Genomic DNA, 17,674 nt, shown 5'->3' with positions numbered 1-17,674 from the left:
TCATGTGTTTGGTTGTTTTTTCTAACAAGCCCAATAGAGTTGTATAAATATACATACTCTTGGCCAACGAAAAAAAAATTAGTATTCCCCCCTCGCAATCTCATGTAAACATCTTTTAGTCCTCATTGCTTTAATTAAATCTAGTCATGTGTTAAATTTGTTCGCAAGCTTGTATGGGAAATGAGTTGAATTCAGGTGCACAAAATAAAATTCTTCGCCTTTCCATTATTCATTAGCACATGGACGCAAATATTGACGTTCTTAACTAAGTTAACCCCAATACAGACTTTTTTCCTCTTATATATATTGTATAGTTTGTTTATTTCTGGATATTTGCCGAAAACTTTGTAGACGAGAAACTCGTAGGCTATGCAGCAAAATTTTCTTCCAAGCGAAATTGATATGAAGATGTTGGGAAAAACTAGTTTGGTAGGCATACAAGATACATTGTAGGTACATACAAGATACATAACATCAAGCAGCTGTTTGCGACGGTGTCCTGGTTTGTAACAGTTTGGCAAAAACTGCCGGTTCAGCATTTCGTTGTGCTCTTTGATGTTGAACACTTTGCTCTCACTATGTAGCTGGCCTCTGAACATATCGAGAATCTCGTGTCAGTTCTGATGCAGCATTAGGACAGGCCTGAAGCCTTTTCCAGTATGTGTTTTTAAGACCAGGCGATCAAGCTAGTGACGCTTAGTACATGAGCGGCCGGCTGCGTACGTGGTTAGCAACGTTTCTTTATCTTTTCTCCAGGTATTGCCGGCAAGCGACTTGAAGATTTTGTTGCGGCTTTGTACTTTAGATACAATTTCGGTGGTATGCGGCTTGAAGGCGAGAGTCGTTGGTGTTGTTGTAGTAGCAATGCTTCGCCTCATCCAATTCGTAACCCTATTTAATTGAAGGTGAGAGTACTATCGAACGTTACGCCTAAGATATTTGGGTAGTATATAGTCGGTAACGTAACAACATCGACGTGAACGACCAATATCTGCTCCAACTGTTCCCTGTACGTCGTAAACAGTGTGGCTGTGGAATTTGTCGGTGATAAGGCCAGGTTGCGCGAGGTGAAGAAACTAGAAAGACCGGAGAGATAGCTGTTTATTTTAAAAACTAATTCATCTTTTGAAGGGTCAGGTCCCGTTGCCACAATCGTGCAGTCGTCGGCATGGAAATGATTGTAACTGCTTCTATTTCTTTCGTGAAAATCTTCTCAGTGAAAATTCATCTGCCTTGTAAATTCCGTTCAGAATCGACATAAAACATGCCGATACAATCAAGAGCGAAGTAAAGCAAATATCTTTCTTTTCGTGTTTAATGATTTTAAGCTATAAATCATTAGTTTTTCAAGTAATAATAAAATATTGGCTGGAAGTAAACAAAAACTCGCTGCAGCAACAAGCATAGATGGACTAGTTATAGATGAGACTAAGTCATCTGTGTTAATCCGACATGCTTAGTCTAAAGAGGCAACATATTCGCTTTAACAAAAGGATTCTCTTTCACGAATTTTTGTAGTCTCTGCGCAAGTCTTATTGATTCTAATATTTTATATTTTAAACAGGCCGAACCAATCAGTCAGTCAAAGAGTAATCATGGTAGCTCCCAACGTTGGGCACTGAATTAAACTCTGAATGATGAGCTCCGTCACTTCTGAAATTTTTACGAAAATCGGCTAATGTAATTAGCGGCCGCACACCGAAGGTCTTGGGTCCACATCGAAAAAATCTAAACTCAATTGGAAGTTTTTCTAAGTTGTTTTGGCAAGCATTCCGAGTGTATATCTGCCATGAAAAACTTATCATTGGAAACTTAGATGCCCCTCGGAGTCGGCATTAAAAAAATACGACATAAATTGGAAAAGAAGCCGGCCCTAAATCTCCTTAGAGGTAAGTCGTGCCCATTGCACTAATGATATGAAACTTAGATCTGTCTAAATACAAGGCGGCAACAATCAGACTCGTCATTAGTGCTATGGTATAGTGAAGAATCGTCGCTGCAACTCTTCGAGTTATGTAAATATTTGTCATAAAAACCCTTCTCGGCTAGCTTTTTTTTAAAGCTTTAAATTATATATCAGCATGATTGAATAACTGGAAAACTCATAATATAAACAGTGCCTCTTAGATCGTCAGAAAAATGCTTCCATTAACCGATAAAAATATGCGACTAGCACATTAACAAAAAATCCATAGCTAAATTTTTTGCATATTTCCCATTTATTATTCATCGATATCCGCGCATGCACCTCTAGCACATATCCCATTCTTAATCGCTTGTCCTCTAGTGCTTAACACCATCTGACAGGTTTTCTAACAACATGCTAATACAGCATGGCTGGTATCCATTTATGCAATCAATTTACATTGCAGCGCGGCCACAGCCTATTAACTGCAGCTTGGTTACTCCCACCTAAGGTACAGTAATCGTAAGCAGCTTCACCCGGAGACAAGCCAATGTAATATTTTGAGTTTCGCATGTTGCCTGCAAGTTCGCAACTTGTTAATGTTAGGCTTTGTTGTGGAATTTTATTTGCATTTACACATAATCGCGAAGACGAAAAGTCGCGTGTAGCCCTGAAGGAAATGCCAATAGAAAAATCATCAGTACTTCTACGCATTTGTAATAGCAAACAACTTTGCGTCGATAATCCATAATCTCTGGATAAACTTTCCTGTGGTTCTGATTAGCTCACGTTGATAAAATGAAACAAACGCAGCAGCTGTGGCATGCTTGCCATATCCGTATAAATATAAAACATCTAGATGATTATTCCAAACATGCCATAGTCTTTAACCTCAAATTTCCTACAGGGATACTCTTACACATATGTGTATGAGGTATATGTGTATGAGGTATTTTTGCGACAGCAATGCGTGGGTGCTGTCTACAACAAACCAACTTTAGTGTCTACCACTGCGGTGGGCGTAGATAATGCAAATTTTCTAAAGAGCAACAACACTCAAGTGTTTGCATCTATTCATGCACATCCACATTCACAATGAAAATATCTCTTTTGTTGTTGTTATATTGTGTGTGACAGGAAGTTGACGCTTGAGCGCTTCTTGCCGCTTTGGCAACATATTTCGCTTAAGCTTATTGTTATTGTTTCTATTGAGTGTGTGTTGGTTGAAATTTTGGGTGTATGGATTTGCCTTTTATGAGCTAATCAGCTGTACTTGTTGTTTTTGCGTTAAAATTTGGCTAAAATGGCTAAAAATATTGGTAAAACAAGTAAGGGTGTCTAAGTTCGGGTGTAACCGAACATTATATACTCAACGTGAGTTTCAATTATACAATTCAATTCAGATAAATTACTTTTTCGAATTTTGTTACAATGGATTTATTTATATATTTTGTTTTTTTTTTTGAGGCTATGGAAATGTTGTTATCGGAATAGGGGCGTGGCACCGCCCATTAAAAAATTTCTCCCAATTTCTTCTTACAATAAAGTGAAATATAATCCATACAAAACTATTTTTCGCTGAGATATAGCTTATTATTCTAGCCTGCGACCCTTTTAAACAACCTTTATATATAAAAGTAGGCGTGGTACTTAACCGATCCCGTCCATTTTTACTAGAATATTACCGGCTATAAGGAAAATATGTGCACCCAATCTTATTACGATTCATTAATTTTTCTTCGAGTTATGGCTCTGGAAACATAGAAACTTCTTTCATCAAAAAAGGGGCAGTGACACGCCCATCTTCAAAAATTTTAATTTTTTCCTTTTTCTTGTTATAATTCCACTTGGGAAATGAAACACTATTGATTGCAAAGATATAGCTTCTTTCATTCATCCAAGGCCCATTTAAAAATCTTGTACATAAAAGTGGGCGTCGTGGTTCTTAGCCGATTTCGTTAGTATTTCTTCCAAGCATTCTTTATGGTAAAGGCAACCTCTCAGTCGAATTTCGTTATGATAGGTTTAACGGTTTTTGATTTATGATTAACAATATTTGTAAAATTGATTTTATTGCAAGTGTGCGGTGAAACGCCCATTTTCAAAAAGTTGTTCAAATTTTTATCAAGTCGCAATATCATTCCAATCATCAAGTTTCAACATTCTACGTATATTATTTACTAAATAATCAGTTTTTTTTCTGCTTTCCAATATTTTATATATCTAAAAAGTGGGTGTGGTTATCATCCGATCATTATCTCATAGCTTTTATCAAACTCTCCCTCTGTATCGCACACACTGTAGACGGGTTAGGCCGGAACTGCTTAGACTACTGAAAGTTACTTAAAAAGTTTTCACTTCTTTGGAACTATATTCTTTATTTCGATGTCATACGTGTTCGTACACAAGCGAGGAATTCTGGGATTGAACAGATCATAGTTTAAAACATTTGTATGAAAGACATCCAGAAAATAGTTTACAACGGAACTTATTAAGCTAATAAATTCAAAAAGAACCATTTTCCGAAATCAGTGCGACATATGATCAGGAGGCGTCATACTGCGTCATAAAATTTGTTGACAGACTTTACCATATGCTTCGAAAGTAGTAAGGCCTACGAGTTGTCGAGCAACTTTATGGTAAGCATTACCAGAAGGCATGATTGGAGGATAATTGTTGACGGCAGCATTTCCATATACACTCCGACGGTATTAAGTAAAATAGGATTGTTGGAGGAGCTGTCTATTCAAAGCACCGGGACGTTCAACTCTCTTTCAGAATACAGAACGCTTAAATAATACGAGGAGGAGGCGTCGGGACAGCTCATGTGCCCGGCGTTAAGAGTTCCCAGACAGCGCTGCCTAGGAGTTAACTTCACGAAATCAAAGACTTTGGAGCCTTTATCAGGTCCTCGAAATTGTTCGAAAAGGAGAAATAATGTTGTCTTTTTTTGATATCACAACAGGCCTCTTATCAAGGGGTCTATGAGTGCCTCTGCGGCAGCCAATTTACCCAACTTAAGTTATTTAAAGACAGTGGATTTCTTGTGACTTGTCAGTAGAAACTATCTCTACATTTTGTTAAGACTCGATCTCTGTACAGTCGGTGTTAATTTTTCAGACTAATTGGTTTCGGTTCTATCGCAACTAGTTGTGAACTAGAATCTTTCGGCCTACTTTGGCATTTCGCTGCAGAGCCCCTTACCTTCAGTCATTTTGGAGTTCACTTTGTGTGTGTTGCATTTTTTTTCTACACTTCCAATGATCAAACGATTTTTTTTATTCCTGCGTGTACCCTCTTGACTTTCTTATTGTTTGTTTTCATTCTCAAATCATTTGAAGATGCATTGTGGCCGCGGTCGCTTGCGGCGCCCTACAAAGTCGTTGACTGGCGCAATTTTTTAATTCTCTCTTTTCCTATTTTTTATACTCAGTTGAGCAGAGCTCACAGAGTATATTAACTTTGATTGGATAACGGTTGATTGTACAGGTATAAAGGAATCGAGATAGATATAGACTTCCATATATCAAAATCATCAGTATCGAAAAAAAATTTATTGAGCCATGACCGTCCGTCCGTCTGTCCGTTAACACGATAACTTGAGTAAATTTTGAGGTATATTGACTGTTATCGAAATTTCGTTTGAGTCAGTTAAATCAAATACTGACTTAGGAAATTGTGTTCACTAAAGCAAAAGTTTTTCGAAATTGGAAACAGCTGCTTCTTAAGGTAGATATGCTATTGTAAACTCGAAACAGAGTTCTATAGCATAGGGACAGACTTTAATTTTGGCAGCGGCTGAAACTACCCTGAAGGAAATTGGATCCGTGTATCCAAGTTACTAGTTTTATCTACTATTGTGGTGGATGTTTGATGTTAGTTAGTTTTGAACGAATCGTCCACAGCACCATGTGTTCGTTTGTTGTTGTAGTGACCGCGACACATCCCGAAGGGTTTTGAGAAGTATTATTCGTCACCTAAAGGGAAATAATATGCTTGAAATCAAATATACCAAATCCTGTTCGAAGGCTATGTACAAATCTTTAAAGTTTTGATGTACCTACATTGGAACGATTTGCCGTCATTTTTTGTCGAATTTGGTTTGAAGACATACCAACCGACATCTTGCCAGTGATAATTTTGGTGCCTCTCTCTTTAAAATTTCTTAAGTACTTTAGATGTTACTGTCCTAAAGAACAGGAAAAACAAAATCAAAAAAACTGCAACTGCTGATTTCTATTGGCATCACGGGTGCGATGAGAACGTGCCTTGCTGATGCACTGAGTGCCTTAGTGCGAAATATACCTTCCCTATTCTAGGAAACACCTGCTGCACTAAGATTTAAAAAGATTTATGAGATAAAGATCGGAGAAATGACAGGGCATATGGAAGTAATAAGAAAATTTACAGAGTCCCAATTTTATGGAATTTTGAGGTGATCATTGTGTATAGAACTTCTCGGAAAATAGGGAATCCATGTTTTGACCCTGACTTAGAGGTCGGGTTCGTGGATGGATCCAAATTTGGTAATGGAAAAACGGGAGCTGGTATCTATGGGTCAAACTTCAGGAAACTGATACCAATGTGATGCTACCCCGCTATTTTTCAGGCGGAAATCAATGCAAAGGAGTTTGCGGTAGAGAATATCTACGGATACGCTTATCCTCGAGGTGTACCCTCATTGTGTCAGACAACCAGGCTCCTCAAGTGCCTTGAAATGTTACACTACTACTTCTAAGCTACTGTATGAATGTTTTGGTAGCCAAATCCAGGTTTTGTTAGTGTGGATTCCAGGGAAACAGGTACATGAAGGAACAGGCAGATTATCTATAAAAGCAGGGTCCTAAATCCACTTCTGTAAGCTCTTAAAGACACACACTAGGGAAACCATAACCATGGGAAATAAAGCAGTTCAGGCAAGACTGGATTGAATGGCCCGGGGAAAGACAGGCCAACTTATTTATACTTCTTCATCAAAACTTTAGAGACAAGTTTTTTCAATTAGAAGAAATTTTGTCTAAGCGGGGTCGCCCCTCGGCAGTGTTGGGCAAGCACTCGAGTGTATTTCTGCCATGAAAAGCTCTCAGTGAAAGCTCATCTGCCTTGCAGATGCCGTTCGGAGGCGGCATAAAACAAGCAGGTCCCGTCCCGCCCATTTGTAGGAAACATTAAAAGGAGCACGACGAAAATTGGAAGAGAAGCTCGGCCTAAAATCTCTTCGCGCCTTACACTTATTTAACAAAAGTATTAGCCAAACTAATAAATGTAAGCAGAGAGGATCCACGAACTCTCACTGGATACTATACGGACTGTACTCCATGATATCACCTAAGTTAGTTAAATCTATCGGATACACAAACCTGTCGTTTTTGTCAACTGACGGATGAAATGTTGGTTCACATTCTCTGCGAATGCGTCGATCTGGAGAGGCAGATATACTACCATATATGTGGTGTGACTCTTAATCTCTTCCTGATATGGAGTAAAAAGCGTGAAGATGTGCTTCACATATATTAATGGGCTGCAATGGGCGGCCACCGTGGTGTGATGGTAGCGCGCTCCGCCTACCACACCGGATGCCCTGGGTTCAAACCCCGGGCAAAGCAACATCAAAAATTTTAGAAATAAGGTTTCTCAATTAGAAGAAAATTGTTCTAAGCGGGGTCGCCCCTCGGCAGTGTTTGGCAACCGCTCCGGGTGTATTTCTGCCATGAAAAGCTCTCAGTGAAAACTTGCAGATGCCGTTCGGAGTCGGCATAAAATCATGTAGGTCCCGTCCGGCCAATTTGTAGGGAAAATCAAGAGGAGCACGACGCAAATTGGAAGAGAAGCTCGGCCTTAGATCTCTTCGGAGGTTATCGCGCCTTACATTTATTTTTTTTTTAAGGACAAGAATAATGGATCGATATAAAGGTTGCAGTACATTGAGGCCTTATATCATCAATAGACCATTGGTTAATGGCTTGACGATGACGAACCTGTTCCAGCTACGTCAATCACCATTCTATGACCTTCTAAATTCCAATGTCATGCTCAACAATTAAATACTCAAACAGTACGCCTCATACAACAATCAACTGGAAGATTGCCCATTTTGAAGCTCTTCAAATATAAAACCTTACTCTTCAAGCAAAACAAAAACTTTAAACGCAATTCTTGTTGATAACTTCATTTGATGAAAAGTAAAATTACACTTAATTGCCTAATGATTTAAGGCGGACACTTCCTGTGTGGACTTAAATAACATCATTTACTTTGAAAGTCGTCTCCAACTAACTCGATCTGTTATTCGTTTTCACTCTCTTAATCGTTTAGGCCGCGCTAATGTCAAGTAACTAACCATAGCGACTAAGCGATAATAAACTTGTTTGGGCTGTCAATAATGATATTAAAAGGTGACAATAAAGTGATCTCGCTCAAAGGCAAACGAACCCATAAATACTGAGCTCTAAAACGTTGAACACTTTCAAATAGATAAATATGTATTTATTTAGTTTGTTTAATCTTTGTACGTAAGTAGCTGCTGGTTAGCAGATAAAAATGGAGAAGTTAAATTGTTGTAGATAGCGTGGTGACCTATGATGGATAACAAAAACCTGTTTAAATTATGTACGCATGTATGTAAGTAAGTATAGGTACATTGCTAAGAAGCTCGCTGAGCTATGCCATTTCTGTTCACTATAAAGTGTGTGCTGAGAACTCTTGGTCCTTCCTAGCAACTATTGAGTCATGTCTCTATTGTACAAGCTCCTGTCTAGCAGAGTATATATTGTTTACCCTTTCTTTGTCAATTTTGAATTTGTGAATCTCAGTTTAGATAGCCGGTTCTCAAAAGGTTCAGGGTCCTTACTATTTGTGAACTTATTGAAAAAGTTTTTGCATCACTCCATTAGCCCATTACGGTATTCGTACAACTTTAAAAAATAAATCTAAAAGTTTCATTATAAGATCGCAGAAGGGTTTCAATAAACCATCCGCAAGTCTGACCTTTCCTAGTAATTTATTTATTTTCAACAAAATTTTAAGAATGTTTGACAATTCTTATATTCTAAAAATAAATTACTTGTTTTCAGTGATGTTTCTCAAATCATTCACCATGATCACAAAATGTGAGTAAAATAATCCGCAAAAAATTCTAAGAGTAGCTTAAAAGATACTCAGCGAAAAAAGTTTTTTTTTACTAAAATAGTGTGACGAATATTAGCAACACTAAGGGATACTATCATCTCTAAGCCGATGCTAAGCAGTGACTTGTATGCACATAACCAAATTAATCATTATGTCTACACATATGTACGTACACGCAGCGGAGAAGCAACGCACAACCACATGCATATATCTGAGATACTCCTGAAAGTATGCAGTAATTTTGCAAGTATTACTCACATATACACGCGTATGGGCTATGAGAGAAGCTATAAAAAACCGTGCATCCGAAGTTATAGCTGAGAAAAATTATAGCTGATAACTAACTAGTAAGTTCTGTAAATAGAAGCGCCTAGAAATATGCCGGCGAGGAAACCAGACAGTATAAAAGGCAGCAACAGTAGAGGCACGACAATCAGTTCGATTTAAGACGCTATCTGGCGAGCAATAGTAGTGTTATTGTGAAGTACTTTAATAAAGGCCATTTTGCATTATTGAAAAGTGGAGTTATTTATTCAACAGTTTAGTGATTCGAACGTTAGCAGCAGGTTGCAAATAAGAGGAATTGCATTAAATTCGTTAGAATAGTGTAGGCAACCGTAATGCATCCGACTATAAACCAACCCACGACGTGTGATTATTTTGAAACACCATAAATTTTCCAACTGTCAGCAAATAGACAACTGTTGACCTTTCAATATCTACGTACGGTTTCAGTCACTTTTTTCAACTTTCATGTAGAAGATTCCAGATACCGGTACTGTCTTGTCATTGCGTTATTTAGATCTGGGAGACCTAGGGATGAAACGATACTATGAAAGTATCGTTAACTGTACTTGTAAGAAGCATAAAAAAAACTATCGATTTCTACTAAGTATCGGATCGAAAGCATCGATTTTTTCCGAAATCGGTATTCTTTTTTAATACATACCACGCGTTCCAACGGATGGTGATCCAGATACCGATAAAAAATTAAACATGTGAATGCAAAAACGAATTGACCCATATGATCTCGGTATTAATAACCCAAAGACGGTAAACTCAAAAATTCTAGCAAGTTGTTTTGTGGTTGTTATATTTTTCATGCTTATATTGAACACACATGGGTCGGATTTACATAGAACTCTTGGCGCGTTGCTTTGCCTTTACAGCACCATAAAGGCGGATGTAAACCCAATACAGTACGTTGTTGTGTTCCTTAGCCTGAGAGACGAGTTCAATGTATTCTTTACATATGGCGCTGTCAAAGGCAAGCAACGTGGCGAGTGTTCCATATAAACCTGGCTTTTCGTTAATACCCTGAACGATTCATTGAATGAAGGAAACAACAATACGAATGCGCTGAAAACGTCGAAGCATGTAGATATAACCTGTTCCAGAGTATATGCAGGAGATTTGTGAAACAATTCCAAGTGTTAAGTGCGTTTCCGTAATAAGTAATAATCAAATTTATTAATGCGAACGAATCGCGCTTTCCACGAAGGAAATGTGAGTAATAATGAGTTTTTCGCTAAATCGAATTTCGATACAACTACTTTTATACGATACCTAAGTACTCAGTGAAAAAGTATTGAATACAAATTATCTTGGTATCGGATGAAAATTATTGTTACTGGTATCCTTTCATCCCTAGGGAAACCCTGAAAAGGGAGAAACCTGCAAAGGCGTCTGGATCGTTTTTGATGAAATTGTGTGTGTGTGTGTTCGAGTGTATTTGAGTATGCTTAAGATTCACAATTTTGTCCCTTTTCCTTCTTAAGTTTCTGAGAAATGAACAAAGAGCCGACTTGTTCCAAAGAAAACTAGTTTTTGGGCGGTTTCCTTGAAATTTAGTACAGGAACACCTCTTTGATCAAGTTATTATTTGATAAAATTTTCATTCTGGTAAGTGGCTCAGTGGCCGACCTATTCCGAAAACCCGGTTTATGGTGCGTTAGGCTTGAAAGTCGGTACAAGGGTACCTCCTTGGCAGGCTTATTATTTGAGAAAATTTTTATATTTTGGGAAAGTGGAATAAGGCTCGACCCTGTGCGTCGTTACATGAGTACGTTTTTGCCTAGTTTAATATTTACGGAACTTTATTTTTCGCAATGTGAACCAGTGGCTGACATATTCGAAAAAAATTTATTTATGGTGGGATTTGCCTGAAATTTTGTATAGGGGTATCAAGTATATTGAGGGAGAGAAAAGAAAATGGGAGTAGGAAATGGGAAAATTGCGAGGAGATACTCAGGAGGAGAGGAGGCAAGCGAAGGGAAGGAAATGAGATTAAAAAAATAGTGGCAGGTTTAGGCAGAGGAAAAAAAGTGAGAGTAGAGGGGAGAAAAACGAGAAAGGGGAAAGAAGATACAATATGACATATGCTGCTGCTCACTGGGAGAGTACGGAGGAATATTATCGGGCAGGAGAACGTCTCAATTATTTTTAAAATGCTAACTTTGTTAATTTCATATTGAAATAGGTCGGTCTGGTGAAGTATTCAATGTTTTGTATAGAGATTGAGGAAATTGAGGTCAGAGAGGTATCGGGAGTGGTAGTGGGAGTGGGAATGGCAATGAGAGTGTTAGAATGCGATAGGAGTGAACTAGAATTGGCAATGGGAGTAATAGTGGAAGTTGGAATGGGATTTGGGCTAGGAGTGGCAGTGGGAGTGTTAATGGGAGTGGGAATGGCAATGGGAGTGATAGTGGAAGTTGGAATGACAATTGGGCTGGGACTTGCATTGGGAGTGTTGATGGGAGTGGGAAGAAAAAAGGTAGTGGGAGTAGAATGTGTTTGGGAGTGAAAGGGAGATTGATGGACTAAGCGATGGACATAAATAGAAGAAAAATTAAAGACAAAGTAGAGAGAATAAGAGTGAAGAGTGAGACCGAGGCTCAGTTTTTAAATTTTTGCAAAGCAACTAGATATCGGGCAGAACAAAGTAATCCGGGTGCTTTAGTAACAATATAATTTAACAAAGTTTGACTTCAAATAAAAGATAATGAAATAACACTGAAATTAATAAACAAACAGTAAACAAACTTGCTTACATAACAACAAATAAATATGTACATATAAACAAACTCAATAATAAAACAAATGTAAACAAACAACGCAAAAACTTACCACCTCCATATGTAATTTTATTTTCAATTCTTTCTCTTTATTCAGCACACTAAACTCACTCTTCTCCAATAACTGCACTGTAATGTGGAACGTATTTGTGTGGACCGGTTTGCCGGCGTTTTGCGCGTCTTCTACTATATTACATATTGATATCACTTCTTCACTGCCTATTTGAGTTCAAATTTAACTTTTTTTCACTTATTCACTTTAAGCATTGTTTCACTCACAAGCCAGAGTTCCAATGGAGCACACAAAAAGTAATAAAAACACTATAAATAATATAAAAAAATAAGTAACAATAGACGCGCACTGAAAATACCACAACACTTATACTCACTCCAACTTCTACTAACGTCTCTCAATTGTTTGATTGAGGCTTGGCATGACTTGGGGCTCTCGTGTAACGTATTGCTTTTGTTTTTGTTTTGTTTTTAATGTATGGATGTGTGTTAGAAGTTGGTACTCCCTCTTTTTGTGTTACTTACCTTGCCTTTTGAATTGTTTGACTTGTTTTTTTTTCTTTTTGTTATGTTTGCTTTTTTCCTATCTATTGTTTGAGCGAGTGTTAACGAACTTTTGGCATTTTGTTGGCTGTTTTGTTGTGGGTTTTAATTTTGTTGGTATGTTTAAGCTCGGTGCATCAAAAGGTTATTATGAGAGCGGGTGGTTAAGAAAATACACTTTTCTTTAAGAAAAGCAACTGAGTTGGCAAACTTTTGAGACCAACATATTTTTTTAAGAGCGATGGAATCAAAAAGAGAGAAGAATCGATCTTCAGAAACTACCTAATAGCCGTGTTTTTTTTACACGTTTACGTTTACGCGTAAAAAAAACGCCTATCCTAGCTTAGATAATGCTCAGGAGACCCATCTAGCGGCAGTGGTTAAACAACTAACTACAGCACAGGGTGTACCGCAATGCGGAGGCACAACTCTCTGTTGTATGTCTGTGTCTAAGCTGAATCCAAGGCGAATTCAGTACCAGGTGGTGTTATCCCAACAGCTGATTGCTTTTTCTTGATTATTTTCCATACGACGCCTTGTACTACAACATGTCAGTTAATCGGAATCAATGAAAATTTTCTTTTCACTTGACATTCTTCTGCACAGCGAATTGGTTGATTTCGCTTTGCCACCACCTGGTATGGATTCGCCTTGGCTGAATCAGTTGTGATGAATAGTGGCAAGGCGAATCTATACCAGGTGGTGGCAAAACGAATTCAATCAATTCGCCGTGCAGAAGTGAAGGGGAATGTCAAATCAAAAGAAAATTTTCCTAGATTTCGATTAACTGACATTTTGTTGTACAAGGCTTTGTATGGAAAATTATCAAGAAGAATTAATCAGCTGATGGGATAACAACACTTGGTACTGAATTCACCTTGGAATAGTGGACACGCATAGAATAAATAGAATTAGTGTAGAGGGTCAAAAATATACACATATTTCATTTACATCTGAGTATAATGCGTATTGAAATTTATAATTTTATGCGTAGCAATTTCAGAGGTGTATTTAAAGTTTGTCGCTTAGCAGTCCATATAAAGTTTAAGCGTAAACGTATATATGTAGATGTAAAATAAAACACAGCCAAATATTAAGATGTGGAATATGTATGACTAGTACTTAGCTTTTAAATATCTAGAGACGATAATATTTGCTTTTCCGAAATAAGAATGAAACATACTTTCGACATCACTATGGCGTAACCAAGAACAGGTGGCGGCTGAAAATCACTTGATTGGTACTTTTTTAATATGGTTTGACACTACATGTTGTTGTTGTTGTAGCGATAAGGGCACTCCCCGAAGGCCTTGGGGAGTGTTATCGACTAAGGTTCTAGCCCGGTCATCTCTGGAACAATTTGTTATGACCACAAGAAACCTTCTAGGTCATTCCGCCTTCCCACCCCCTAGATCCATAAGGAACTTGGGGTCGCCAGAGCCTCAGTGTTAAAGAAACAGGATTCTCCATGGATACTGGTATTTTAGATGCCTCTTATGACAGGCATACCTGATCAATCTGCTGATTGGTACTTTTTTAATATAGTTGGACACTACATCTTCCCACGCAGTACGATTTTGACATAATTCCATCGGTTTACAAGTACAAAGTACATGGATTTCCGTCGTGGGCAACACCATACCATCTTTCATGGGCTTGAGACTTATCGAATTTCTCGAGAACAACTGTATATTTTCATGCTCATACATAGTTTTTGTTAATCAGAATATGGTTTTTACGAAAGAAGCAAATTGGTGAAAAAAGTTAAGAATTGTATTTATTAATAACTTGACAAAATGTTATTTAAATTAAATTTAAAATATACCCGACAGGTGGAGCGCGATCTTATGTACTTCGTATTTGAAAGGATTTGAAATAAACTTACAGTCTTGTGCGGAGTAAGGGGAGGAGCTAAGTAATAAATGAAGTGAAAGGGAAAATAGGAAGGAAGAGAGATGGAAAACGTGCTAAATCCATATAAACGAAGTGAGTGTATGTAATGAACGCAGATATTGGAATGGCGACCATGCTGACGCGAGTGCAGAACATTTAGCGCCGCCACCTACTCTTGCTATGATTAATATGAAGGTTTTCAAAATCATTTCCGCATTAGGTAATATTTTAGTGATGTATGTCACGATGTACCGCCCAGAGTACCTGCGGTCATCAAGCAAGGAATCAGCACGATTACCACATCACTGTTGGCAGCAGTGTTGCCAGGTGATGCAAAAAAAAAGAAGCTAGATTGGCAAAAAAAAAAAAAGGTTGAAAAGGGTAAATTTAGTAAAAAAGGAAGCTAAAAAAAGCCCAGAAATTTTTTTGTTAATACATTAAATTTTTTTTATATTTTAGTTTACACATTTGTAAATAAAAACTTATAAACATAACTTAAACATAACTTCTTGTTTCAAAACATATCAGGCACATTTTCCTTGACTAGCACATGGAATTACTTTAAATGATTGAATATGTGTATATACATAAAAAATATATTACAAACTAATTATTTATATAAAATATTCCCCGTCTGAAGAATGAGAAGAGCTTAAGTCTGGGTATAAAGTTTGGCTATTTACCATAGATATGAGATCATCGGTAATTTCAAAGTCATTACAACATTTAGATAAGCGTTTTAACGATCATCTAATATTAAGCAGCGCATTAAGCATTTTAATTTTTAGTTTGTTCCTTAATTTAGTTTTAGACTTTTCATGCCACTAAAAATTTTTTCAACTTCCGCGTTACTGAGTGGTAATACTAAAAAACTAAATATTAATTCGACAAGTTCTAAAAAAGGAGGTTCGTTTAATGCATTTTTATGTTCTCGGACTTCCGACCAAAATTCCATGGCGTAGTGTACATTTTTCCATTGTATAGTTATAAGTTTTCGCCACTGCAGCTCTATTAATGCTATTTGACTTAAAGAATAACTATACTTCTCTTTTTCAAAGTAAGAAAATACATTTGGCTTTGAAATTTTCAACGAATTTTCAGCAGAAAAAGAATTAATCTTTTGTAGAGAACACATATTATTAGGTATTAGGTGTTCACAGGAACTATTGAAATTATTTTATTTTAGAAATTTTTAAAAATACATTCGGAGTAAAAAAGGCTAGAAAAAAGTCACGAAGCTAAATACAAAATTTCGAGGCTAAAGGCAAAAAAAAAGGCTAAATCTAGCCTCGAAAAGGCTAACCTGGCAACACTGGTTGGCAGCTTTAATTTCGAAACAGCAAAAGTCCTCGTTTATTTGGGAAGCAGCATTAACACAAACAACAAAAGTCTCTCTTGTCTGCTTTGGTATAGGTGGACAAATAAAAAATAAAGTCCTCTATGGGCAAACGAAACTCATGCTCTACAAGTCACTTATCGTATCCGTCCTGATATATAGGTTTGTAATACGAAAACGCGGGACTGACTGTATACGGTTCCAATACTCAACACTTATCTATATAAATGATGTGTTGAAGTAGGCTCATTGAGCAGAAAAAGTTGGCTATTGATTTAACTGATGGGAAAAAAAAAATTGGCTTATCAGAAATTTATTTTAAGCAGCTCTGGCTTTCTCTGGAAACATTAAGACAAACATGAAATACTCCCAGCCGTATGTTCAAACCCAGACATTGTCCTGAAATTCTCTATATTTATATCCACCTGCTTCCCCTCAGTCTAACCCTCTTCCTCTCTTATTTCCTCTACCCTCTGCATTTTCTAGTTTACCTTATTTTGCTCATTCAATTTTCCTATCCCTTTCATTCTTCCGCTTTTCGTCCTACTCTTGCTTCTAGCCAATTCTATCTCTCACCACAACCCTATGTTGTTGTTGTATTAACGATAAAGACACTGTTATCGGTGTTGATGGTCCTTTGTCGGATACAGATCCGGTACGTTCCGATAGAAAAGCACCATTAAGGTACTAGCCCGACCATCTCGGGAAAGATAAATATGACCACATTAAACCTTCTAAGCCATCACGCCCGCCCAACTCCTAGTTCCATGAGGAACTTGGGGTCACCAGAGACTCGTCTGCTAAATATGTGTATGATACACTCATATGTGTAACAGGATTCCCCTCGCGTAGGTGAGGTTGACAATTGTCTTATCCTTAATCATAATCTGCCTGTTAGTCTCTTTTTACTACTTTGTGTCAATCCATTATCCTTATTCTCACTTTTACTCTCACTTTCCATATTTCTATTGTTCTTTTTACTTCCCCTCCAACTTCATCTGAAACGGTACCGAATATTTTCCCTTCCTACTACTTTAAAATTCATGACCGGCTTAAGAGGTCCGTCAATTTTTGTTGCTTTACTACTGAGATGACCTGTCTGGTTTTATTGCGTATGGATGTAGGTAGCTCACAGTTTATATTCTCACAGTAATCTGAACTTAAATTCTAAAAATGTCCAACGGCCGACTGTAGGTCGTCATATTCAACATTAAAACTTTTTTATTTTATAAACAACAAGTGTTTGGCCAAATTCAACCACGCACCACCAAATAACAACAACCGACCGACTACCTACTACCACCTGCTTGCCTCTCCACAGTAACCCCTAATTCAAGGTCACAGAGCTGAACACTCAGCTATTTTTAAGAGTATTTTGCTCCACATGAATTAATTTTACAAAAGAGAACGTTGGACAAGTGGAAAACCTGTTTATGTGCTCTTCATATTCAGCGCTAAAACAATGTAATAAGTGGATGATGTTTGTGTTAGAAGTGCATAAATACACAAGTTGAAAAATAATAATATAAGGAACTGTATGAATTTAATAAAAGTCTATAGCAAATTTTAAATATTTTTTTAATAGAGACGTAAGCACATTTGCTTTTAAGCGTTTTTATTGGTAATTCAAATGCATTTTCAATATAAATTCTTGTCAATATAATTTCTCGGCCGCACACACTTCACAATTAGATCAATTCCACTTACTATCATTCTCCACGTGCACATGCACCATTCACCCACTTTGCCTTCGGTTGGGCGCGCATTTGACTTGTGCATTTA

General features: G+C 37.4%; 1 protein-coding gene across 2 annotated transcripts in view; it reads right to left on the bottom strand.

The window, feature by feature from the left end:
- Positions 1-12,487, bottom strand: part of LOC137254449 (uncharacterized) — a 447,929-nt gene extending 435,442 nt beyond the window's left edge. For both annotated transcript variants that reach the window (XR_010953997.1, XM_067792139.1), the window contains exon 1: positions 12,161-12,487. Coding sequence is in view for 1 of the 2 variants with exons in the window: in XM_067792139.1 (XP_067648240.1) it covers positions 12,161-12,169 (9 nt within the window). In the remaining variant the exon portion in view is untranslated. The remainder of the gene's footprint in view (positions 1-12,160) is intronic.
- Positions 12,488-17,674: the final 5,187 nt, after the last annotated feature.

The sequence above is a fragment of the Eurosta solidaginis genome, chromosome 5, assembly GCF_040869045.1.
Source record: "Eurosta solidaginis isolate ZX-2024a chromosome 5, ASM4086904v1, whole genome shotgun sequence".
Taxonomy (NCBI): Eukaryota; Metazoa; Arthropoda; class Insecta; order Diptera; family Tephritidae; genus Eurosta; species Eurosta solidaginis.
This window is presented reverse-complemented; position numbering and strand designations above follow the sequence as displayed.